The sequence below is a fragment of the Hoplias malabaricus genome, chromosome X2, assembly GCF_029633855.1.
Source record: "Hoplias malabaricus isolate fHopMal1 chromosome X2, fHopMal1.hap1, whole genome shotgun sequence".
Lineage (NCBI taxonomy): Eukaryota > Metazoa > Chordata > Actinopteri > Characiformes > Erythrinidae > Hoplias > Hoplias malabaricus.
Genome location: NC_089819.1, coordinates 43,030,168 through 43,057,999, shown reverse-complemented (window position 1 = coordinate 43,057,999; position 27,832 = coordinate 43,030,168). Strand labels below are relative to the sequence as shown.

At 37.7% G+C, this 27,832-nt stretch overlaps 1 protein-coding gene across 2 annotated transcripts; it reads left to right on the top strand.

The window, feature by feature from the left end:
* The first annotated feature begins 121 nt into the window (after positions 1–121).
* On the top strand, positions 122–24,821 carry LOC136677118 (CTD small phosphatase-like protein 2-B). 2 transcript variants are annotated; one of them, XM_066654536.1, is made up of 13 exons: positions 122–322; positions 12,318–12,502; positions 14,501–14,627; positions 16,782–16,934; positions 17,049–17,279; positions 17,596–17,689; positions 17,831–17,942; positions 18,077–18,163; positions 18,489–18,551; positions 18,658–18,737; positions 19,771–19,897; positions 20,957–21,052; positions 21,161–24,821. In XM_066654536.1, the coding sequence occupies exons 2-13, from the start codon at positions 12,341–12,343 to the stop codon at positions 21,224–21,226; spliced, it is 1,398 nt and encodes a 465-aa protein (XP_066510633.1). In that variant the 5' UTR covers positions 122–322; positions 12,318–12,340; the 3' UTR covers positions 21,227–24,821. The 2 variants fall into 2 exon arrangements, with proteins under 2 accessions (XP_066510633.1, XP_066510634.1); XM_066654537.1 differs by lacking the exon at positions 122–322 and adding an exon at positions 2,033–2,211.
* The last annotated feature ends 3,011 nt before the right edge of the window (positions 24,822–27,832 follow it).

Here is a 27,832-nt window from a genome sequence, read left to right as displayed (position 1 = left end):
AAGAGCCGAGAGGTAAAGTAGAATCGACTCTTATTTTTGAGCCGAGAGAGCTGACTCCCTGAAAATTGAATGCTCGTCACCAGTGAAGGAATCTGCGCGTGCGCGGATCGCTGCTTCATCCGGGTCCTGTGTGGGTGAGTGTGTGGGTTAAGGAGGCGGGAAATGGCGACCAGAGGTGCAGCGCAGAGTGGCGGAGACCTGATTTGAAAACGATAACAAACAAACGCAGGGAGCCATAAAAAGCGGCTATCCCTGTAACTGCGTCCGGGACACGTCCTTCATCAGAGCGGCTCGCTATAGAGCTTCCCCTCGGCGCTGCTCAGTAAGTTAGTCTCTGTGTGTTGTTGGCATGTGGCTTGTGTAGTGATTCACTTTACGGAATTGATTCTCTAGAAGTGTCATTTTCGATGAACCGAATCTCCAAATCAGTTATTCACTTATTCACAAGACAAATGTTTCCTGTCCTCCTAGTCCATCTTATAAAATTTTGCGCAGTTCACACTGCACCCCTTTTCTTAGAAAGTTGGGCGGCTGGGCAAAATATAAATAAAACAGAATATAATGGTATGTCAGTCAGTTCTATACTATATTTAATTGAACATAGTACAATGATAACATTCACATAATGATACTCAAAGTTTTTAAAAATAAATGCCAAATTTTTAATTTGGTGCCTGCAACATATTTCAGAAAAGTTGGGACTTGGTCAAAAAATTGACTGGTAAAGTGGTGTAATCCTAAAAAACACCTGTTGGAACATCTCACAACTAACTGCAACAGGTCAGTTACATCACTGTGTATAAAAAGAGCAGAGGCCTGCTCAGTCAAACGGTACACCGATTCAAGAACATCATATATCAACATGAAATAACTTGGGATGTCTTAATCTATGATAAATACTATTAAAAGATTCAGAGAATTTGAAGAAATCTGTTTATGCAGGGTTTCAGTTTTGTCCCCAGTATTTTCTGACTGTGACCTTTGAGTCTTCAGGTGTCACTGCCTGAAAAACTGACAGATTTCTGTAGTGGAAATCACTGCATAGGCTCAGAAACAGTTCCCAAAACCACTGTCTGTAAGTTTAAACAAATGCAAGTTTAAACTAATAAAACAAAGAAAAAATCTTTGATAAACACAAGTTGAAATGGAAAAGTGGTCAGATAAATCAAAATTTGAAGTCCTATTATAAAAATCATGGGTGACACTAAAGAAGAAGAGACCATCTAGCTTGATTTCAGAATCTCTGCTGGTATAGAGGTGCATTAGTGCACATGGCATGTGTGAAGGCACCGTCAGTGCTGAACGATATATAAAGGGTTTGGAGCAACATTTGCTGCTATGCAGATGTCTTCTTCTTTTTCAGAGAAGGCCCTGCTTATTTCAGCAAGCTAATGACACCACATTCAGCAGGTTTTACAATATTAAACTAGCCAGCCTGCCCTCCAGACCTGTCAAACTTTGAAAACGTGATACATTATGAAACAAAAACTATGACATAGCATACCCCAAATGGTCGAGCCCTGATATCCTGTATAAAACACTAATGAGAAAATATTTGACACATTTTAAAAATAGAGCCATAGTGTTTTTTTTTGTTTTGTTTTGTTTTGTTTTTTTGGTTATAGTTTTCAAAGGCTTACAAGAGTGTTGTTAAAGAAGAGGCTGTGAAACACAGAGGTCAGCACCCCACAGTCCCAAATGTATTTGGAAACATGGTTGTATAATTACAGCTTACAAAGACAATCAAAAAAAAAAAAAAAAAGTTAAAGATAGTCAACAACAAAGATGAGATGCAGACTTTTGCATTCAGTCGCACAGAAAGAGAATGTTTTAATATTATCAGGTGGTATTTTACGAGCATAACTTATTACTAGTTTTCTTAGGTGCCTGAAATATTGATACAAACACCCACAAGTGATTATTTTGTATGTGAGTCTTTTGGACCGGATCATGGGAAAGAATCGGTTCAGGCGAACATTTGGTTCGTTGCTGTGCTGGAAGCTGTAACGGTAACTGGACTCAGCGACACAGACATGGTTCGTTCGAATTCGTCCAGCTGCAGCTATATAGCGAACATCATCTTTAAACCGTCTGCATTTTAGGCTAATCGCAAACGATCCGCGCTTTCTCCGAGTGCGGCCTTCTTTAAATCTTTACCCGCCGAGAGGAGTTGGACATCGACAGCGCTGCAAAGCCGTTAGTGGGAGAATGGTAAGTGACCGTGTAGAAAAGATGTTTTATTTATTCATACACATGTTAGTCTTTATTAAGACCGGACACAGGAGTCTGAAATTCGTGTGGCAGAGTTCGTTCACTATTGCTCTGGGAGCCATTTAACTGATATGAAACTGTACACATTTTGAGAGTTAGCAGGTTAGGTTTCCTCAGTTTCTTGTCTAGCTTGAGTGCTCCTGAGCCTGGATGGTGTGACAGTTTTTAAACATTGCCTGGCCTGAAACAAAGACAGACCATTTTGTGATGTACTTATCACATAGGTGCACTCTAATTCTACAGTAGCTGATTCTTTTCCGTTTGTGGCTCTGCATGCTTAATCAGCCTGTTTTCGCTGTTCTGGGATCACCACAGAGCTGTTATGATTTGGCTGGTGGATCATTCTCAGTGCTGCAGTGACACTGACTTTGTCACTGTATGTTGGCACGTGTTGTACTGGTATGAGTGCATCAGACCCAGCAGTTTTTAAACACTGGCCACTCTACTAGACACCTACAATATTGGTCCATCCCTGTAGATTCAGAGCCGGAGACAGTTACTCTTCTGTTGCAGTACAGTTTGGTGTTGGTCCTCCTCTATCCTCCTCCTCTGATCACAGGACACTGTCGACTGGATGTTTTTGGTTGGTGGACAATTCTTTGTCACGTAGTGACATAGAGGGCTTTAAAAACTCCAGCAGCACTATTGTCTCATCCACTTGTACCAGTCTGTCACACATTATCGCACCACTGTTGTCACTGGTCACGTTAGTGTCACTGCAGAGCTCAGAATAATCCATCACACAAATAATACCTGTTCTGTGGAGGTCCTCCTGAGTGTCCTGAGCATTGTAGAACAAGGTGAAAGGGGGCTAATAAAGTATGCAGCGCAACAAATGGAATCCTGTCTGTAATTGTAGAACTGTATGGTCAGTGAAGCTGAGAGAATGGGAAAGAATTTATTTTATTTTATTTTTTTTTGTAAATGATAAACAGAACAGGCTTACGTTAAAATAGATCTTGACAATCTTTGTGTTTTGTGTTATGCTAAATTTATTAAGGTGAAATGTAAGAATATGTTCTCTAACTAATTCAGGATTTGTCAACCTCTGCACAGAGGCATAAGGACCCTCTGGTTGCTGTTGGGCCAATAGTGAGGGGCAGCTGTTGGGCTTAATGGGTCAGTGCTGACACTATGTCACACAAAATCAGGTGGTAAATAATTGACGTAATAACATGACGAAATAAAAAATGTCTTGACAATATTAATACAAAGCCTGGAACATTTAATACTGGTTATTTGATTTGTCTCTAAAAACGAAGCACACTCTCCTTATGTTTTAAATATTCACACGTGAATGATTGGTCTAAAACATGTATGGGTAAAAAACAAGCATACATTAGCCTAATCAGTTAATATTTATAGTTCCATGATATATGTTGTGAGGTGAGCCACCCCCCTCTTCTACAATAAAATGTTTAGTTTTCTTGTGGTTTTTTATGATTGATAACATTGTGGACATTAAGGTGAAAAACTACAGAGGATGTCTGGATTAGATGTTCAGGTTTAGGACAAGTTAACATCATACTGCACACTAAGAACAGTGCAGTTCAACAGCACTGTGTGATGATTAAGAGTGTTGTGGTAGAATTTATATTCATTTTAGATAGCTGATTTTATTCTATATTTTGTATTTTAGTTATCTGTGATTTAATGATAGTTATTGTTGTTTCTGCATGGTAATTTAGCTTCTACTGTCATTAAACAATGTCATGTTTCATTCTGTATTTTGGATTGTAATGGTCCATTTCAGGTCATTTTCAGAGAGAACTAGTTCTCCAAGTCAGAACATGATCACATGGGTTGAGTCAGGTTCAGAACGATTTTTTTCCCTCCCACTGGAAAATACTCATTCTGTTTTTTTCAGCTGTATATATCAGTCTAGGTTTAATGCCCATTAAAACAAAACATACAGTTTCAATGAAGTCTAAATTATTATTGGATTGAATCTAATTCATCACCATTGATAAATATCTAGTGATATGAGCTATGATATTTTGAGCTAAAACATTTTTTTCAAATAACAGTATGAACATATGTGCATCACATTGCAAAGCCTATAATGTGGTTCATATCATGAAGTACCTGCCAATAACCAGTGCTATTTAAGTCACTGGTTGTTGTGGAAACAGGATGTAATGGCTTTCTGAATATTGTGTGGGTGGTTGTGCGATTGGGCATTTAAAAAAACAAAAAACTTTATAACTGTAGTGCTTCTGCTACAAGTCAGATTTTCAGGAAATTCAGTCCTGATCAATAATCATGAAATAAGTTCATGGTTTACTCAGCAGTTCATACCTTTGTGAATCTTTCTTTTGTTGTAGAATTTCCCTGAAATATACTCTCTGTCCTAAGAGAACAACTGAACTGTCATTTACTGAAACACGATACTCTGTTTTAGTCAAAAGCCTTATACATTTTTTAATACACCACAGGACATGACCTTTGTTTACTTCTCTAAACCATTTGTAGAAAAATTACACTGCTATGATTTTGTTTTTTTGCTGTTTTTGAAGACAAGCCAATTTCTCTGCCCTAGCCTGAAGCATTATTTGAGCTGTGCAGGCTGATTTAATGATGGACATTTATTAGGGGTGTAACAATACACTGATGTACATTTTTTCGTTTTTTTTAAACAAACCAAACCCCATTTGCAGAAAAGTAGGGACATTTTGTAAAATGCAATAATAACAAGAATCTGTCTGTGATTTATTTCCCTTGAAGCTTTCATTCATTTTTTTAATTAATTTTTTAAAACTTAATATTTTCAATATTTTCACCGATAAATGCGATTGTATTTTTCTAAATATCAACCAGCTCACACAGCTCCAGGGACCTGGAGGTTGTGGGTTCGAGTCCCACTCCAGGTGGCTGTCTGTGAAGAGTTTGTGTTCTCCCCGTGTCCACGTGGGTTTCCTCCTGGTGCTCCGGTTTCATCCCACGGTCCAAAAACACACATCGTTTGGTGGATTGGCAACTAAAAAGATGTTCTTAATAGTGACTGTGTGAGTGAATGACTTTGTGTGTTGTCCTGTTGTGACTGGCACCCCCTCCAGGGTGTATTCCTACCTTGCGCCCAATGATTCCAGGTAGGCGCTGGACCCACCGCGACCCTGAACTGGATAAGCATTACAGATAATGAATTAATAAATATGAACATATTTTTGAATTTGACACCTGAAATATATTCAAAAAAATAATTTTTACCACTCCATTATATCCCCTTTCCTTTACATTACACTCAATTGGGAAATTATTTTTATTTGGGAAATGAGGATACTAATTGTAACAATTGTGCAAGTAGAATTTTTGCCCTTTCTGGCCTGATGCAGAATTTAGCTGCTTGTCAGACCTTGGTTGGTGTGGCCTGATTCTACTCTTTATGATGGACTGCCTGTTGGCCAGTCAAGTACACGACTCTGACTATGAAGCCTTGATGATATAGCATGTCCTGAATAAGATCTGGCATTGTCTTACTGAAATGACCATATATAGTGCCTCCACATAAATGGGAAATTCTCCCATACCATGAGAGGTGTGGGCATTTGCACGTTAGTGATAAGCTCCATGTTCCCTTTCATTATTAGCATTGAAAAGACAACCTTCAATTTTAGAAAAATTTTCTGTTGACATATGAACCATCTGACATGACAGAATTTTTCTTCTTTTTTTTCTTGTGTAGTACAGTTTTGAGTTGTATTGCGTGATGTAGCATCAGACTTTGTTGAGTGACAAATTTTCTGAATTACTTCCAAGGTCCTATGGATAAATTTATCACTGTAGCATGACCTTTTTTATGCAGTGCCATCTGAAGGATTCAAAGGTCACCATCATTCAACATTGGTGGACTGGATAGACTGGTATTACTCCAGATTTCCTGAATCAATTTGCAATACTCTGTCAAATCAAATCAAACCAATTTTATTTATATAGCGCCTTTTACAACAGACATTGTCACAAAGCAGCTTCACATAGTTAGTATCAGAGTATGTAGTATTTATACTTTAATATAAAAGCTTCTAAATGATTGTGATGTTCCATGGAGCTCTGATAGGGAGAACAGAGCATCTGTGGCTGCTACGCCAGGTCCTCAGCTGGTTTACTGCACTAAGCAACTTTTGAATCACAGGGTGGAGGACTCTTGTGAGCAATGCGTAACGATTTACGACACAAATCTCCTAGCAAAAGAAGAATCTAGCTTGGTATTCCCGGTACAGACATTATATGGCATAGAGCAAAGAGGAGAAAAAGAGAGAGGCCATACAAGGGTTAATACTGGACTGAATGTACACAGTAGAGTGAGCTGAAACAAACATGAGGACACAATTTAAATTAGTAAGTATTTGTTTGTTTGTTTTTTCATGTGTTGGTTAGTGTTAAGTTTTCTTATGAAAGTTTTCTATTCAGGTTTTTGAGAGTAACTTAGCAGTGAGCCAGTGTTTGCAGCTGCTAATTGTAACTGAATTAGCTCACTTTTTTGCATTATACATTGATTTTATTAATAAGTGCTTTTCTCCTGTTGCTGTGTGGATTAAATGATTAGAGTTACACTGTTTCAGTGGAAGCCAAGTTTTGTTGCGGACAGTGTTATAACCAAGTTTTTGAGAGTTACTGATGAACGAGGGTGAGTGGTAATACCTGCTAACTTTAGCCAATTAGCTCACTTTTTAGCGTTATCAGTTCTGGTAATAAGTGGTTTCTGTCAGGTGCTTTGGTTATAATGGGTATAATGAGTACCACCAAAGTTGCACTTTATGGTTGTAATAACACGGCCCAGTGTTATGAGTGATATATGGGTTTCATCATGTTGTCAACATAATTTTATTTGATTCCACCCATTCCCCCAGCTCAGCATCAGCTGAAGGCCCGCGAGACGTTCACAAATTATGTAAACATCACACGGTGAGAGAGGTATGTGTGACTGTGACTGACAGACAGGGAGTGTGTGTGTGTGTTAGTAAAAGCCCCGAGAGCCGGTCATGTTTAAGTGAGTGAGCAACCGAGAGAGAGATGTGTGTGAGACTTGATTTCACGGCAGTACTGTAAATGTGAATTACACTCAGCAACACGGGGTGTTCAGGAGCCAAAAAAGCCTGTTAGCTTCTGTTAGCTGTGTTTTTTTGTTTTTTTTTTTTAAAGTCCTCAGGACCTTATTGACTGCTTCTTTTCTCTGTTGAAGTATTGGAGTGTTATTAGACCACAGAAACGTTCGTCTTTTGGTTTATGAGTAGTAAGTCTTTAGTTATTCAAAAGCAGATACCTCCTGCATTTTCAAGGTCACTAGATGAAAACAGATTTCCAGTAAGTATTTTATTTTATTTATTTATTTTGAGGCACACAATTCCACATTCCTTTTGCAAATTTAGACTGTGACTCATGAACCCACACAAACCTGGCAGTTCAGTGTTTCTAGGATCTTTTGATGTGAAATGTTTTTAGACACTTATCACTTCAGAAGTTCCTAGCCTACTTTCAGTGAATGAGAGCTCCTGAGGTTGAGTAGGTGTGTCTCATGCTTGTCTGTGTCTTTTTTGCACATCATTCAGAAATTCAGCTCCTGATTGTGTTTAGTTTTTGGTGGAAGCTGTGGATAAGGTGACGGTACAGTGAAGCCTGACTTTGGCAGGCTCTTGGACAGGTCTTGGACATGTTAGAACACATTTTATGTAATAGTGCTGGAGTGGGGGAGCATAAGCAGAGAACTCTACAGACATTTTCCTCTTTTCCGAATACAGCACAATCTTAAGTAAGAAGGACATTTTTCTCTAGCATCAGGAAAACATTAGTGCTTTTCCCCCCCCCATTTTTTCTTCTTGAACTGTTCTTTTAAAAGAAAGAAGCTTACATTTTTTTAAATTTACGGAATATCTTTATTTTGCATTTAGTGTCATTTTCATTGACTCTGGCTTTATACCATGTTTGTACTTTATAATTTTTAAACACCTGAAATGCCAAAAATATCCTAAACCTGATATAACATTGCCTGGTGTACTACTTTAATTCTAAAATGGATGGCATGAGACCTTACCATCTCTAAATAATCAATTCTTATCTCAGTATCCTTATGTTACATTTAATGGGCTGATATTAGCCACTGGCAGCAGCATAAAATGGTTTGTACACTCAAAACTGTCACTGTGGTGGTGCCTTTTGCTGTCATTGTGGTGGTATAAGGGTACAAAATCAGTAGGTTTTTTTTTTTTTTTTTGTTAGGGAACATAAATGTACCATTTTCTAAAATAATTGTAGATTATAAACTTCTTGTTGATTTCATACGACCAATTTCATCTTCAAGACTTGCATGATATATAAACAGTCATATAATGAAAGTTTACGAATGCTCCCTGTTTGTAAACAGTACCCACTTACTGTATACTGTAAACGGAATACCTAGGCGGCTTTCCATCCACTGAGTTTTTGCGAATTATGAAAATGCGCATGAAAAACCTGAATGGAAAAAGCCAACATTAAAAAAAAAAAAAAAAAAAAAAAAAATACCCAAATATCGCAAAAACGCTCGGTCGAAAAGTTAGAATATTGCTGAAGAGCAAATGCGCAAAAGGGCAATCTGCTGATATTTTTTTATTAGGCATAACATATGTGAACATTTTGGATGGAAACCCACCTACTGTACCTGTAAATAGGAGATCAAACCTCTACCATATTTATTTTCCTCAGAGTGTATGTTTTGCATACTTTATATAGTTTATGTCCCTATCTCTGCCATCATGTAACGTTGTTCTTGTGATGCAGCGAAGCAGCAGATGTTATACTGCCTTCATTCAGGTGTATAGAGTTTATTGGAATTTATCAGAATGTCACAGTTACAATAAAGATTTAACATGTCAACAGTGTTTAAAACAAAAAAATCAACAGCAGCAATTTTAAAATAGATTTCTGGAGGTTGCTAATTGTGAATAGGTGAGAAATAAGTTAGGTTCATGAAGAGCTTCACATCTAAAAATTGCGGAGAAAACAAACTTCATGGCTGTTTACATCAGTAGGAGTCTTATAACATGATACCAAATTTATACTTTTACTATTTAAACTATGTGTTTGCAACTGGCATTAAGATGCCTTTATGTATTGCTATGAATTGTGCTCCATGGGTCTCAGAGACTGAGAATGAAACACAGTTGCTTTAACTACTTTTGGAGTTGACAGGGTATGACTACATGGCATTTGTAGTGTGAGACAACTGTAATATCTTGAGTGCCGCAAAGGACAACTTTAGAACGTTTTCACACCTGCACTCTTAAATTAAACTGAACTCTGGTTCATATTCACTCTTGGTGCGGTTTGTTTAGGCAGGGGTGAAAAAAGTAATCTCACTCGGATGTGGACCAAAACAACAATACCAAGACCCTTGAGAGGAGGTGGCCTTTGGTAAGGACCCAACCGAACTCGGGTGCTAATTATTTCTAGTGAGAATGTACAACCATACTATCAGTTGTACACATTTGATATGAACCACAGCAAACAAACATCAGGTGTATAAACACCCGTAATCAGCTGCATCATCACAGCAGAGACAAAAGCAGCTTATAGCCTTATATTTCTGCTGCTTTACTCTTGGTTTACAAATTTCATTGGCAGTGCTTTTAAACAGGAACATGGAAATATGCCATTTTTTTGTCTAATGCCAAATGTGACAGACGTAACACCTTTCCTTTTGACACAAAATTTGATCACACGTTGTCAAAAGAAACTCAAGACATATGTAAATGGCTATGCAACTTGCTGTCCATTTTATAAGATTTCTCCAGACATCTACTGTTTGAAGGGCCTGAGAGGCTAAAAATTCAGTAATACATTTCCCCAAATTGTTTTTATATAGTTCTTTACCATAAAATAAAGAAATGTTTAATATTTACACTTTAGGCATGGACCCTAGCCTCTGCCTCAAACATGCCGCTCTACCAGTTACTTAGTATTGTGCAGGTGGCAGTAAGGTCACATGAGGAGAGCCTCTGTATCAAGTGCTGCAGATAAACACGAGGTTACCTGTTGCTGAAATTAATTAATTTTTAATATTTATTGTGCTGCTGAAGTGTAAAATGTTGCCACCTTCTCCTAGCTATACAGGAATTAGAACAGTGTGGATCATGTGACATGTGGAATGGTCAGTGGATTTCAGTTTTTTAATATACAGTAAAAGGTGCTAGGATTTACTAACTGACAATAGTGTTATCTGTGAAGTCCAAGACAATAACTGGGATAATATGAACAGAAACCTAGCTTGCGTGCCTTATTCAGTCTGTCTGATACAAACATCTTAAGAGTAACTGAGCATTAACATGAGGCAGTAACACAGTTTGAAGTGTGAATTCACTGTAACACAGCTTCCAGCAGATTACTGCTTTTGTAAAAGTATCTGCATTAATACACAATTTTAATGTCTGTATTGTATGTATAGTAAGTGTTTTAAAATTGGCAAGTGTTTAAAACTGAATTATTGTACATTAAATTAGAGTAGAAGAGAACACAGCTCAGTATGTGGCTGGTCTGTTTTGCATTTACTCTTCAACCGAATCACACTAGGGTTGGAAACAGATTGAGAACCCATGTCCAGTGTTTGCTTTTTGGCACAACTGATGTTTTCCTCAGTATTAGGCAGTGTACCCCTGAAGGGTCATTACTCCTTGAACTGGTGTAAATATATTAGCTTTTGTTTGTAGGCCAGGCACTTGAACTGGTGAGGGTATTGCTGATAGTGAGTGCAAGGCTTTAACAAATGTAGCTGTCTTTTTGTAATTGTGCTAAAGGAAATGGTGTCTTGAATGCATCCAGATGTCTGTAGCCACACATCTTGGCTGAAGTGATGTCCTCTCAAGCTCTGAACACTATGACTCCTTGAAATACATCAAAGAAAGTATGAGTCATTCATTCTGTGTGTGTGTGTATGTGAGAGGGAGAGAGAGAGAGACAGAGGGTGTGTGGGGGAGAAAATAACCTATATGGAGAAGCTGTGCTCAAGCATTCTTTTGTTCTTGTGGTGTTGCTACCTCTAGATCACACTTGATTGCTAACCTTAATTCTATTTCCATTAGATGGTTTTAAAGCCAGCGTTGTAAAAAGACAGCCACTGTTATAGAATTTATGCCGTCTTTTAACTGAATGACCAGGATTTGATCCTTGTGCCCCCTTTTTGTTTATTTTTTCATTTTGCTGACGCTCCCAAATAGTTTTAACGCATAGGATGGACAAAATGTATCTGTTTATTTTGAGTAATGGATTCCGAAAATGCAAACATTTATGAAACTTTTCATTTGTGAGTTTTAATTAAAATAGTAGTCAAAGTTTAAATTTAATTGTTTATTTTAATTTGGTTAAGTAGGACACATTGACATCACTGCATGCTACTTGTTTTTTGGAGCCTTCTTTCAGAGATTACTTGTGGTAGGTTTTCTTCACTCTATGTAAATGTTTTGTGATGAATGGATCAATAGAAATGCTCCAAAATTACTTGGAATAAAATCTTTTTTCACTGACTTCCATTGAATGTTAAGAAGGTTTTTGCCTTTTCCTGTAAAGGTTTTTTTTTTTTTTTTTTTTACTTTTTTTATTATTCAGACAGCAACAATATATTTTATTTTAATTAATGAATTCATTTTTCCCATACAAATTTTTAAATGTGATAATGATGAATAAGCAATAGAATAATAATAGGATACTTTGCAAATATTAGCATATCAGATTTTAAACATCAGAAGTCAAATTTTTGTATGCAGCCAAAAAATTCCCTATTATTATCATGCACCCTTTTGTTATAACAACGTAAATTGATTTTTTTTCTTCAGTTGTCAATCTCTTATTTTCAATTTATTATTATTTTATTTATTTGTTTGTTTGTTTGTTACTCAAACACCAAAATTCCATTGTTTTAAAATCTTAAATACACCTCATGTATTTAAATAAAAGGACCTGCTTTTATTTCATTTATTTTTTTTTTTCTCATTTCAAAATAAATTTGAATGGCATTAAAATAGTTCACTTGAATTCTCTGTAATATCTGACTGTATATTTTTTTTCTTCTCTTTCCTCAGTCTTACATGTGACTGTTAACAACATGAGGCTGAGAATGCGCAAAGCATCTCAGCGGCCGAACACCGCCCACGCTCCTCGGCCAGGCCGGACCAAACGCAGACATCCTGATGAAGAGGAGTGCACAGTCCGAGAAAAGGGCCTTCTGACCACCATCAAGAAATTCATCCATAACGATGCCTTAAAGGTAAAAACCAACAGCTCTTACATTTCTTCTGATACCATAGAAATTTTAATACTGTGCAGTCACAAATAACATGGCCTTTTTATATGTTCATAGGTAAATTACTTTGTCTATATTGTTGCTGTCTAATTAAAAACATGTATATCTCAAAATAGTAACTTTACAGGAGAAGGAAAAAAAGAAAAAAAGCTGTTTAATTGTCAATGGAAGTCATTGTTACCAGCTTTTATTGCAAGTACTTTTGGAGCATTTCTTTTGGCCCATTCATCATGGCATTTTCACACAATTTGAAAGACAGTTGCTGCGTTCTAATGATGTAGTAAACTAAAAATCCACAAACGCAGAGATATGTGTTTTTAACTGGACATGGACAATTTTAAAATGTAATGTCCTAATTTTAAATTAGGACATGTAGCTATTGTATAACAAATGCAACCAAAGACTGTACTCTGTACATAGCAAAAATTAAATGACACTCTGGCACTTTGACATTAAGCATTTAAAATTTTAAGCTAGATTTTTTTGGTGTTCTTTGTTATAAAAACATGCCTAGACCTCAAATTTTAGAAAATAATAGCAGTTTAAATTTAAATAGCAATTTAAATTGCTAAATTGTTCTGAGAAATTGCAATAGGAGATTGCAACATTCAAAATGTCTACAGCTGAAAGCTATTTGTGTCGACATAAAAAGGACTCCTTTGACAGCACTCATTTGATTGACCAACACAAAAGAGTCTAAAGAGTACAGTATTGATCTGAACAAGAGGGTCGTGGAGCATATGATGTAGTGTACTGGTTCTCTGGGACTGGCTTCATTTCAAATTGTTCCAGAACATTGTTCACCCCAGCCTGTCTCCTCCCCTTTCCATCCCACTTCCCCAGTATCAGTCTTGATTTAGCACCATGTCTGGATCTGAGATGTAAATTCAGGGTTTGTCAGGACCTGGTGTCATATTCCCACAGAAACGCATGTATCTATGCTGCAGCGTTTCTAAAGAGTGTAGTAGTGGTCTAATTTTAGCTATGGTTCCACATTGCTTGCATAATGACACTAGGTATGGTTGGTTTAAACAGGTTTGTGGCTGGCTGTGTGAGTACAAGGACTTTCACAGTCTTTTGAGTATTGTTTCAGTTCCATCTGTTTATCTCTTAAGGAGAAAAAAGGGCTTTGAGCCTCTAAATATTCCACACGCCGTCCAAAATGTAATCAAGTGTTACTGTAAAGTATGTTTGGAAGATGGTGTCAAGCATTCAGTTAGGGTTTGTGTGTCTTGCTGAGTTTGGGGTAGCAAATCACCTTTTGTTTAAAAAAAAAAAAAAAAATTGAGAGAGAATGAACAGTGGAGTGTGTTATATTTGTAGAAGCTGTGGCAAAGAAGACAGAGGTTACAAATTCAAAAGGGATATTTCTTAAACCAGAACGGTAATTTGTGGTTTTGAAAATCCATCCCTTGTTTCTTGACATTCAGTGCCTGCTCTTTAACATTGTATACCTCTTCTACTGGATGAATTCTGCTTGCCAATTGTTCTCCAAGCTTAGGAACAAAATAAAAAAAAAGAAATAGGGCTTGCCAGAATAATAAGAATATTCAACTATTTCTTCACTTTATTTCCTTCTTATTTTTAGATCAATTTATATCAAATACAAATGTCTACTTGTGGATTAGTGTTTTAAATCTTGAGTTTCATAAACTGTATTTAAAAAATGCATAGCTGTATTTATTGAATTGTCCAGCTGAGGTCAGATGTGTGTTTCTTACATGCGTTAATGCATCAAAGGAAAACATTGACTATCCAACATTGTGAACATGACTAAAGAGATAAGGCTGGAACTGGAAACTTAGAACAACAACTTTGGATCCAATTATAAAATGACAGAATGAAGATGCAAATTCACTTAAGTTAATGTTTGGCACATATAAATAACATTGGGAGATTTTTGAATGAATGCACACTAAAGCAAAATAGATATAAACCCTTGCCCATCTTTGTGCTTTTCAGGTGGAGCAGGAGTACCCAGCAAAACGGAGTCGTCTGAACTGTGATCTCATCACCTCCACCGATCAGAGCACCATCCCTCACAAAAGAGGTGCTGGCCGAGTCCGCAGGACATGCTCCATCAATGGCGGTGAGACGTGAAAATGCACTGTAGAACTAGACCACTTTAACCGCTTCTGCTCAGTGCATAGACAGGGTGCTTACACACAAGTCAAACATGTTCACTGTCTGTTATTTACTTACTATTACTTACCATTAAAAAGATGGTTCAACAACAAAAAAACAAAGCTCCTAACTGCAAACAAGTACTAGTCTAAAGTTTGCCTCTAGTTTTGCACTGTGCAGCTAACAAATAGCTTACGTGTATTTGTACCTATTAGTTTCCTGTAAACTGCATTCCTAAATTAACACAAATACACTTTGTCCTTGCTTTTGTCCATTTTTTTAGTTGACATTGTTAGATTTGCTTATGTGGTTTCTGGAGCTGTTTGTTTGTAATTACTTGACAGCTGTTTTGATGCAAGGGTGATTTAGGCAAGTAGTTTTCACTGAGCTGTTAGAAGCAATATAAGCTAGTATTACTTGTCAGCCTGTTAGCTCCAGTTAAAAACTGAAGAAGTGAACATTTGGACAGAAATAGTATCATGGCTGATGAAATTGCAGGGCTGATCATCACTCTGTCCCAATTCTTGCCCTAAGGCCTTCCTGGAAGTGTGCACTTTGATGTTTGGTGAGTAAAAGAGGCACAAGGATTCAAGTATTCTAGGAGTCGAAGCGTTAAGGACAGAATGGGTCACTTTCGCCCTTCGGGTGTTTACATCCGTATGGCTTAAACACGAAAAACAGTAACAAACTGGGCTTAATATTTCAGTGTTTTATTAAAAAAAAATTATAAATAAATAAAAAAAATAAAGGATACCAGAGAGAGTGAGTTGCTCATTTAGTTTATTAAAGGAGTCTGTGACCTCCATTTATAAAGAACACCATTTATCGATCAAATTTCTGCATAAATGACTGGTTAGCGGTGATGTCCTGTTGCTTCATTGGGTAAATTGCTCCTGGTTGATAAAATGTAAAGGAACATGTGTTTTGAAATTTTAAAATTAAACATAGTTCAGGTCATGATCTTATGTAAAAAAATAAGCCTTTCCATGATCATGTACTGAACTGCCTGACGTTTATATCACTATGTGATATAAACAGGGCTTTTCCCTTAACTTCAGCATTTTTAAAGCATAACACAAACCATGTCTTAATAAAGATAAAAAAATTGTAGTTACACTTAAAGGGTTTTCCAAGGCACCTTATTGGTTTCCTGCGAGGAACATCACAGGCTTGCAGTGGGGCACGAAAGTATAATCCGATGCTGTATTACGAGAGGGGTGTGTCAAGTGAGCACACTTGGGGACCCCATGAGCACATTTGTTGAGGAAAATAAAAGAATTGGGACACTCTGAAGGAGAGGTCACAAATAGGCCGATCGTGGTCCAGGTCCGGACCCAGACGCTGTCCTATCCAAACCTGGACCTGTAACGGATAAACTATTACGAATTGTTTAATTTTGAACAGAGTGTTTGTTTTAAGTGGCGTGACTCTTCTAGTCATTACGGTTCAGTTTTAGCGCTCCAGGAAATTACAAGACTAATCGTATGCATCTCTGCACATCCCACGTGAGGCTACTCTGCCAAATAGACCTGTGATGAGCGCTGTGACACACACAGCACAGGGATCCAGACACCGATGTCCTGGCGGCAGTAAAGATAGTCCAAGGGACATGATGAAATCTCATTTGGGACACTTTTGGGATGGCAGTGTTGCGTGAGGTAAAACATTAAAATTAAGAGAATGATTACCGGTTAAAATTCTCATAAAGCTGAACATGTATTCTGTTTACGGATAACGTCCCGTCCTAAAGTATAAAGAACCGGTCTGCTTGCTGTTAACGGATAAAGTCCCAACCTTCAGCAACTATTTGTTATTTACAATTATTAATACATCTTGTTGAAATATAATTGAAAGTGTAATTTGGTTGGACATTCAGTTGTTAACTATATAAAATGATGCTTTAATTATTCGGCAGTTTTAATGTACAGGATTTTTCAGCTAATAGGTATGCAAAATAAAATGACTACGCTATCAATATTAGGTGGTGTGAAATTTTATGTTTTAAAAATACAAATGTTAGATTTCACTGAAATACCCTTCCCTATGGTAAAAGTCCAGGTTGTCCTTAAAGGAGTCTCATTTTCAAGATTCATTCATTCATTCATTCTCCACAAAGCAGAAGCTAAGAACCATGACACGAGTAGGATGGCAAAGCCAAATGGGAAGTTTGATGAGGAGGATGAGGACGCTATGAGCAGCCCTCCCCGCACCACTCTGTTGGGGACTATCTTCTCTCCGGTCTTCAACTATTTCTCACCAGCAAACAAAAATGGTGAGCCCGTAAGCCCTAGGGATACTCGCAGCCTAGCCTTAGTTTCATAGTTGTCCATGTTCTATCATTCTTGAGGGCAAACAATATAACATCCTTACTCTGTTCCTCTGCTAGTTGTGTCTGGTTCAGACTCACCCGGCCAGGCCGTGGAGGCGGAGGAGATAGTAAAGCAGCTGGATATGGAGCAGGTTGAGGAAATCCCCACCAGCACTGCCACATGTGCTCCCTTGTGCCCCAGTGCCATGCCCCCTGCAGTCATGAGACTTCTACCACCTAACCTCATGCAAACAGAGGAAGACGACGAGGAAGATGAAGTGGCCCATGCTGATCTACCACCCCTCACAGGTAGATCTGACTGTGCTTTTCTAAAGAGATCTATTAATGTGGAACAGTGGCAAGCAAAGCATGTCTGATATAAAAATCAATTATTTACTTCTAATAAGTAAATAAACAAAAGTAAATAAATAAAATTATTTACTGAAATAATAGATAGATCATTAAAGTGAGATATTTGACTAACATCAAATCAGCTATAATAAATGTAATTTAATCTGTATTTTACTGCTCAAGTCCTAGTTAGGTCTTAATGGCTATGAATTAGAAGATGATTTGTTACTTTTTCTCATATGAAATAAAGCACATTCGTTTTCTCTCGTCTTAGCTCCTGGCTCTCCACCGGCTGCTGGGTATGTGGAGGTCCCTGCCAGCATTCCTATTGATGCCTCATGTGAAGAAGATTGGGAGGTGTTTGACCCGTGAGTACAGATGCTCTTCTCATTAGCTTTACTTTGTCAGCATTGTTTTTGTCCATTGTTCTGAGTTTTGGCACTTTTTTTCCTGACTGTTATTTTGATTATATTAAGTTTTTTTTATTTATTTATAAATTTGCTCTCTAGATATTTCTTCATCAAGCATGTACCTCCATTGACTGAGGAGCAGCTAACTCGTAAACCTGCTCTCCCTTTAAAGACACGCAGCACGCCAGAGTTCTCCCTTGTCCTAGACCTTGTAAGTGTAATTCAGAAATGAAAATTAAATATAAACATACAATGAGGATTAAGCACAGTATCTGAGCCATATCATGCATGCCTGTGTTTCCATTTGGCTCTATTATTAGGACTTCTATTTTTGTTTCCTTACAGGATGAAACTCTAGTTCACTGTAGCTTGAATGAGCTGGAAGATGCAGCACTGACTTTTCCTGTCCTTTTCCAAGATGTAATATACCAGGTAGGTCCAGGAATGAGGTTCCTTACCTGCAAAATAATTTAAGTGTAAGATGCATTCCCAACCAGCAGTCATGTTTTCAGTGAGTGTGGTTGGAGTATCTCCACAAGAGGGGGCTAAAGCATTACTTTGAAAATAAAGGTTGGAATGTTGTAGTCAACCTCCAGTGGCAGGAGTGGGATCCAGATGGAATTCATTACTGATTTGTAAAACTAATTTTGCATATGTCTTTTTGTTGTTGCTGTTTTGTTTTTCCTCATAGAGGAGGCTCAAACATACAAATGCAAATGATATCCGATTTTTCACTTCTTTCCATCTGGCCCCTCAGGTTTATGTAAGGTTGAGGCCATTCTTCAGAGAATTTCTTGAACGCATGTCTCAAATTTATGAGGTAAGTGTTGTCCCACCAGTTCACTGCATATTTTATAAACGTTAACATTACATTTTTCTTATGATATCAAGTTCACATCTGGTCTTTATATTTGTTTTGTCCTTAGATTATTCTTTTCACTGCCTCAAAGAAAGTTTACGCAGATAAATTGCTGAATATCCTTGATCCGAAGAAACAGTTAGTCCGGTTGGTGGATCTCTCTGTCTCCTTTTTCTTTTTTTTTCTTTTTTTTTTTAATCCCCCCCAGCTGATAAGATTCTTATAGCATACACACAATATAAAGAAACATTTTATATAATTTCCATCACCAATCCCAGTAGTACTTTTTATTTATTTATTTATTTTTTATTCATGTTTGTTGTATTCCTCGTTTTATAGAGATACATACCAAACATTTTTATTTTAATTTAGGGACCAATTTCCAGTTAAAACAACCAGGAAGTATGTAAGTGATTCATTGTTCGCACAATATTACTTAGGAGATTATTTATATGGAAAGCCACCTTCTAAGGTTGTGCTCCAGACCAAGAAAACAAGAAAATGTTACTTTGTTACATTTAATGCTGGTTTGGTTCGAGTTCACACTGTCACGTTTACTATCAACAATGACACACAAACAAAGTAAATTTACACTTTTCAAACTTGTGTGTGAAGTTGTTTTACCAACTGAAACAAGGGACATAGTTCACTGAAACTACATTATATTAAGACAATGGTTATCATAGTTTTAAAGAACTAAATAGTGACAATTGTGGCTTTATTTGGTTGCTTACACAACCATATTGTCAGCATCTATAGCCCTTGGTTTGAAGTTTGCCCCTGAAAAATCAATGTTCTAAGGGGTTTTATATTGCTCCATGCCTGGTCACTATCCTTTCCCCCAATAATAATGAACACACCCTACCCTTAGACATAATAGAGGGATAGGGCTAGGTGAAATGGGATTCACCCTTAGAATGCTGGTTTGTAATGGAATCCAGCCTGCTGCCTTCCATGCTGGTTGCTGGGTTGCTCTGTTGGCTTTGATTACACTGTAGGGTTAGGTTTGGATTCAAAGGGGAGTTTCGACACCACTGCGTAGGTCTTCAGGTGTCAACTCTTTGGTTTACTTGCATTATTTATTCTTGTCCTGGTATCATTGTTGCAACTGATCTTTTTTCTTTCCCTTCTTTTTTTTTTTTTTTTTTTTTTTTGTGTGAATGTTTACCTTGATTTTTAGGCATAGGTTATTTCGCGAACACTGTGTCTGTGTACAGGGGAACTACATCAAGGATCTGAATATTCTTGGGAGAGACCTGTCAAAGACCATCATTATTGACAACTCACCACAAGCCTTTGCTTATCAGGTGAAGTTAAGCTCTCTACAGACAAAAGCCTATTGTTGGCCATGTGAAATTGGTATTGTCTATACAGTGGAACCTCTACTAACGAACGCCTATACTAACGAACTTTCCAAGATACGAACCAGGCATTTGAATGTTTTTTGCCTCCACCAACGAACCATGACTCTAGAAACGAACCCGAGCCTCTGCTGACCCGGCGGCTGGAAATGGCCACTGACCCCAATAGGCGAGTCTCCCAGCGCGCCCAGACTTGAGTGAGCTTTTAAGATTAGCAAATTGTAGTTTTAGCAATTTAGCATTAGTGTAAATAGCAGACATCGAAATTCGTGCTGAGTTAAGGTGTATATACGCTTCGTCTCCCCACATTCACCTGCCTTTCTTTTTTATTACTGTTACCACTATATTTCTTTTTAGTAATGCTACATGTATTTTTTTTTTTTTTACTAATTTGAGAGTTTTGTAAACATATATCAGTGTAAAAGGTGACTTTTGGGGTGGGGCTGGAACACATTAATTGCTTTTCCATTATTTTAAATGGGGAAAATTGACTTGAGAAACGAACTTTTCCACTTACGAACCGGGTCACGGAACGGGTCAAGTTCGTAGGTAGAGGTTCCACTGTATTAAGATTTCTTTTTAAAGAAAATGTATTTTTCTATTTTACTACTCATCTTTAATAATTTTGATTCTTTTTTTTTTTTGTTGTTGGCTTAATTATCCCCAATTGACAGTGTGGGGCTAAGTGTCTCTCCTGAATAAAAATCATAAATACCCAACCAGTCCTGTGATTTGGCTCACCTCTCCTGTCAATGAAGCTATAGGCAACCCTTTAAATGTTAAAATTATCTCATAGTGGAGAAATACTTGCACTAAAAATGTATTCTACTTGAACAGTTCTAGAGAATGCTATTGTATACTCACATTTTTCAGCATCAGTCATTTGTTTTCCATGAGCCAACCAATTGTGATTTAAAAAAAATAATACAATTATTTATTTAAGTTGTTGATATTCTGTTCAATCTTCAAATCTATGTACATTATCATGGTGCTTGTTAATCACAGCTGTCCAATGGCATACCAATTGAGAGCTGGTTCATGGACAAGAATGACAACGAGCTTCTCAAGCTGGTTCCTTTCCTGGAAAAGCTGGTAGAGTTGGTATGTATATTTCTCAAAGCCGCTTTTTATATTAATAAAAAGTTCTGAAAAAGAACGAATTGTATCCTTGGTTCTACTCTCTGACTGCATAATATTTCTCATCTCCAGAATGAGGATGTGCGCCCACACGTCCGTGACCGCTTTCGTCTTCATGACCTGCTGCCTCCTGACTGAGGCACGAGTGTGGACTTCTGCAGCTGGACACGAAGTAATAAAGACAAAAAAAGAAAAACAGACAAACCCGTTTTAACAACTTTTTTACCATTACTTGTTTCTTGTTGAATTATTTTTTGTTCGTTTATTCACATTTCGTCCATCCCTTCAGTCATATATATAAAAAAAAAAAAGAAGTCGAGATTTTTGAAGCGACATTTGAAAATAGAATTAATGAACTCTGTTGAATAGATGTATAAATGTGACTGCTTTACATGTCAAAGACCAAGAGCTCTCCTCCCTCTGAGGCTCACCATTCTAAGCGGTTTCTTCTTTTTGTGCGTTGGAATGATCCTGTTTCTTCAGTCATTTCAGTCCATTTGAAGAGAATGTGTGAAACAGCAGAGAAGAGGAGGATCACTTGTTTTCTTTGGTGCTCCAGTGGAATTGTAACACTTTGGCTTTAGACCAGTTTGAACAGTAACGGCCAGTAAAATCAAAATGTTTTCTTGTGGGTATCAATGGAGATTATTTCATGGGTTTGTTTTAAATGTTTCCCTCTGTTTAATCTCATTCCATATTCCTCAACATTGCTGTTGCTGTTCTGTATTTGTTTTAATTTGACCAGTGGTTGGGTTTTAGTGTTCCATAGGTGCACTTGTTTGCAGGAATAATGTGTTCAGACAAGAAGAACATATTTTTATAGGTTTTTTTTTTTAAATAGTTTATTTAAAAAAATTGGGTCATTCTCTTTACAAAAGGTGCAGAAGTAAATCTTGTCCAGGGAAGAGAGGTTGAAGTTGTAAATGTTCTGAAGCTTTTGTCTTATAAAAGCTCATATAAATATTATTGCAGTGAAAAATTCCAAAATGGTGAAAAAAAAAAAATAATTCCTGTTTCTGTTTTTGGTGTCAAAAACTTTTTTCTCATTTACTTAGTTTTTACATGTGTCTCACATTTTAAAATTTAAGTTAGAATTTCAAAGAACTCCATCCAGACTAACTCTCACTATTAACTTTTTAAATTTTTCTACTCTGAGTTGTCTCTGTCGCACGAGTTTTCATATCAAGCCTTTTTTTTAATAGATATATATTTTTTTAAACTCAGTGTTCATTGGCCATTGTGTTTTTAGTATTAAATGGCAAAGTGTTTTAATGTAAGGATGGGAGCCAATGTAGCATGGTTCATGTACAAAGGTTCGTGTACAAATCTTTTTGCCTAAACTGCAGAAGCATTTACGAGGACGGTTGGATGCCTGTGATCGCTTGGTTTGTAGCACTAGCATATCAGCAACAAGACTCTGTTGATTAAACTTCTCTTGCCTGTAGTTCTAGTTTCTTCTAGTTTGCTGGTATTCATGGATTAAATGCAGTAAGAGGTCCTTAACATGAATGTGTGTATCATGGAAAGACTTGTAATGGAATTATTTGCCTTCTGGTCATTTTTTTTTCTTCCCTTCTGTCCTTAAACTTTCCATGTGAGTTTTATGGTTATCGACCTTAGTATGTGTATATCTAATTATAGTGTAAAAGAAAATAACCTGAGTGCACCTTTCATCATGATGGTTGTTAGATGTATTCATTTTTCACATATCCTTCCCTTTTTTAGTTCCACATTTTATGTAGGCATAAGTCAGGGACCAGCCTTCATTTATTTAATTTCCAGTCAAAAATGTAAATTTGTAATTTTTCATTACTTATTTTTGAAGAGATTGGAAATAAAAGAATCCTTGTGTAATAGGACATTAAATAAAAAAAACAAGACTTAATACACCACCAAAGCTGTCTCTGTGAGATAAATCATTTAAAGCATTTATCTTTCATTATGGACACATTCTGTCCATCTTCCCACTGTGATGAGACAATTCAGTGCCATGGGTCTTAATGGCAGCTTAATGGGGAGCTTTCAGAAAGCTAGACCTGAGAAATGGAAACAGACCAAAACAAAATTGCAAAAAAAAAAAAGGTTTCTGATATTCTTCTTGGATTTCTTTAAAACAAGGCTTTGACATAAGAAAATGGAAGCTGTCATGAAGGCAACGTGTTGACAAAAGTATGTTTCGTTTTTACGGATTTTGAGTCATTTGTCAAATGATTTCTGAATTATTTTCCCTGATGATGAAAAATGGAATAATATCTGACTGGCAGTTAAATAAAATTGGCAGATGGTTGTGTAGTGTTGCCTGTGGTGCCAAGTTTGTTTGTTGGTTTGTATCCCCCCCCCCCCCCATTATTAGTTTATTAGCTACGTTAGACAATTTTTATGAACTATTATTTTAATGCCTCCGTAATTCCGTTGTTGTCCAAAGACAGTTTTTTTTTTTTTTAAGTTTATTACATTATTTCAACACAGCAGCTGTCATTTACATTGTGTAAAAATTGAGTCATGAATGGACCAATAGAAATGCTCCAAAATTATTTTAATATTGACTTCCTTTTGAAATATAAGGAGGGTTTTTTCTCCTGTAAAGTTAATACCTTGGTGAGGCTTTTTTTTTGGGGGGGGACTGCGACAATATGCTGGTAGACCTGTTCAGTCGGGATGGCTGGGAACCAATTCGAATCAGGGACAGCTTATAACATTAATTTTGTCCCTGATTCTCTGGTTAATTTCCTGACGTCCTGACTGAGGCATTGGTGATTTGTATCATTTGTTTTCTAAGACCCTTATAACTGAGCTATAAGCTATAGTTACTCTGCTTTTCTCTGAAATATAAGGCCTTCTGAGTGACCTGTATGTAATGGCTTCTGTTATATTCTCCTCCTCCTTTTTCCAAGTCTCCTTAATATGTAGTAGCAAGTGTCTGTACCCTTTGCAATTTTTATTGGTTAAAGTTGTACTAATAATTGTAAATCATTGGGAGGTGAGGAGGGGCTTAGAAACCAATGCTGAATGGATGGGGGGGAAGTGATCCCAAGGATCCTGCTCTTTTGACACGAGCTTGTATTGTTCTTTCTAATTGAAAGGGTCTGCAAGCACAATTACCTTTACAAACAAAGTAATGAATCAGTTACATATAGTATGGAAATGGTTATATGTATATTATCACATTGCACATACAGTAGCAGTTACTACAAATATTCCAGCCCCACAGTCATGCTGTGTTGTACAATTCTGACTTATGCAAAATTCAACTTGTGTCTGAAAAGATGGCTCCAATTATTTTAGGGGGTTGCTGTAATGTACCAGCGCATGCACTTCCTCACCAACAGAGACTTATTTTCTACAATTGTCAGAGCTGTAGCATTTTATGCACAATAAGGGTGGCTTAGACATTTTATATGTGCCAGTTCATTCAAATGTACATTTACCATTTTTATTGTACAATGAGTATTGTACTGAATACACCATGCAGCTTCATGTAAGATCCTTAAAGTAAGGAAACTCTTTTTGTATTTTTTTTTTCCAAAAGGCATGTCATATCTACTTTTTAAATGTATTAATGAAGATTTAACTTTACATCAAATGGAGTGTTTTTTCTTACTATATTATGTGTATGTACGTACGTTAAGTTAGCACAATGTCACTGAACTGTCAGAAAAAGAATTCATAGCATGTAGAAACAAATAAGCCTGTTTTGTGGGAAAGTCCTTAATTAAATTTTAACCATGGCACTTTTTCTGCAGAAATGGAAACCGTTTCAGTGCTTTTTATTGCTACGTCCAGTAGTTAGGGGTTTGCATTTTTCACGTTGCGAGTGAGAGATTACACACTGCAGTTTGTTAAGCAAGGCAAATATAGGATTGGAAACATGAAATATGAATCTCCTGAATGGTAAAATAGCAGTAATAAGTAAAAATAGTAGTCAAAAGTCTTAATATTTTGTGAAGCCAAAACCTTGTCTTAAAGGCTAAGCACCACTTATTGGACCTCCATGAATATTTCACATTATTTTAGTTACTGACATATATAAGTATGCTTGAAAATGATCTTTTAAACCTTATTCCTTGAATTAGTAAGAAGTTACATGTTTTCTGGCTATTGATAAACACAAGTTAGGAACTCAAATTCCACTGTATTTATTTGTCTGACACTTTTATATAGCTGGTGCTTAGCCTTTAAAACACGTTACTTTTTATGAAATGCTCTTTTAAAAACATGCATACATCAGTGGCACACACTCCAAAGTGATGCATATTTTTTTTGCTCCACTGACCATATACTGTAGCTGCAGTTTTTTCAACCTCTTCATCAATGGTCAGTATTCCCACAAGACCACAATAGAGCTGGAATATACACTGCTCAAAAAAATAAAGGGAACAATTTGTCACTCCAGGTCAATCACACTTCTGTGAAATCGCCCTGTCCAGTTAGGACGCAACACTGACTGTGAATCAATTTCACCTGCTTTTGAGCAAATGGAACAGAGAACAGGTAGAAACGAGAGGCAATTAGCAAGACAACCCCTATACAGGGGTAGTTCTGCAGGTGGTGACCACTGATTATGTCTCTGTTCTAATCCTTTCTGGCTGATGTTTTGGTCACTTTTACAGTCTGTCAGTGCTCTCACCCGTGGAGGTAGCCTCAGGCGGTGTCTACAACCCACAGAAGTCGCTCAGGTAGTGCAGCTCATCCAGGATGGCACATCAATGCGAACTGTGGCAAGAAGTTTTGCTGTATCTATTAGCACACTGTCCAGAGCATGGAGGAGATACCAGGAGACATGGAGGGGGCCGTAGGAAAGCAACAACCCAGCAGCAGGACCGCTACATCCTCCTTTGTGCAAGGAGGAACAGGAGGAGCAGTGCCAGAGCCCTGCAAAATGACCTCCCGCAGGCCACAAATATCCATGTTTCTGCGCAAACTGTCAGAAACAGACTCCATGAGGGTGGTATGAGGGCCCAACGTCCACAAATGGGGCTTGTGCTTACAACCCAACACCGTGCAGGACAATTGGCATTTGCCGGAAAATTGGCAGATTCACCACAGGCACCCTGTGCTCTTCATGGATGAGCACATGTGACAGACGCGACAGAGTTTGGAGACGCCTTGGAAAACGTTCTGCTGCCTGCAATATCCTCCAGCATGACCAGTTTGGCAGTGGGTCAGTAATGGTGGGGACCTCAGACCCATTGTGATGCCATATGCTGGTGCAGTGGGCCCTAGGTTCCTTCTGATGCATAACAATGCTGTGGCTGAAGTGTGTCAGTAGTTCCTGCATGATGAAGGCATTGATGCTATGGACTTGGCTGTCCATTCCCCAGACCTGAATCCAGTCGAACACATCTGGGACATCATGTCTCGTTCCATCCACCACTGCCACATTGCACCACAGACAGTCCAGGAGTTGACTGAAGCTTTAATCCTGGTCTGTGAGGAGATCCCTCAGGAGAACATCCCGCCACCTCATCAGGAGCATGCCCAGGCGTTTTAGGGAGGTAAGTCAGGCATGTGGAGGCCACAAACACTACTGAGCCTCATTTTAACTTGTCTTGAGGAATTTGGATCAGCCTGTAATTTTATTTTCCACTTTTATTTTGAGTATGATTCCAAATCCATACCTCCATGGGATAATAATTTTGATTGACCTGGACGTTGTGGGTTCAAGTCCTGTTCTGGGTGACTGTCTGTGAGGAGTTGGTGTGTTCTCCCCGTGTCCGTGTGGGTTTCCTCCGGTTGCTCCGGTTTCCTCCCACAGTCCAAAAACACACGTTGGTAGGTGGATTGGCGACTCAAAAGTGTCCATAGGTGTGAGTGAATGTGTGTGTGTGTGTTGCCCTCCAGGGCGTGTTTCTGCCTTTCGCCCAATGACTCCAGGTAGGCTCTGTACCCACCGCGACCCTGAACTGGATAAGCGGTTACAGAAAACGAATGAATGTATTTGTGTGGTGGGTCACTCTCAATGCTCCAGGTACACTGGTGTAGTGGCATGTTGCGCTGGTACAATTGGATCAGACACAGCAGTGCTGCTGAAATATTAAACACCTAGCCAACTTGGTGACTTCTTTGTTAAATACACTTATCTTGTTCTGACTTGTAGATGTAAATTCAGAGACAGTAGCTCATCTATTGCTGCAAAGTTGGTCATACTCTAGTGCCTCATCAGTGGTCACAGGGCTCAGCTCATTGGAGCACTTCAGTGTCTGATGAACTCATACGTGCCCAAAACACACTAACATACCGCTATCACACCAGTGTCACTTCAGTGTGAGAATGATCCATCTCCCTAATAAAACCTGCACTGTGTTGGTCTTATGAGGATCCTGACCTCTGAGATGTAAGATTGAAGAAGGCTAACATAGGTAAAGTAACAAAGTATGTGCATAATTACAAAGTGCATCAGTATGTAAAGTTAATACAACTTTGTATGGGGAGTTAATACAATGGTGAGTATAGAATCTCAGTGTGTGCAATTGTACTTTTTTTTATGTGGTTTTCAGGTTGTTGTTGTTGTTTTTTTTCATAGGTAAACCTTTATTCCTATTCCTACTGCATTGTATTTGACCTTTTACATGAGTTGTGGTGTGACTTACACACAATGGTGATAGTCAACACAGTGAATTAATTTTTCAGAGGTGCATGGGCCATGTTTCTGTGCTCCAAATTCCTTCACACCTCTTTTTTGCTGTCTTTAATTGGGTCTCTCCCCTTGGCTCCGGTTGCAGGAGATGACGTAGGTAGACATAA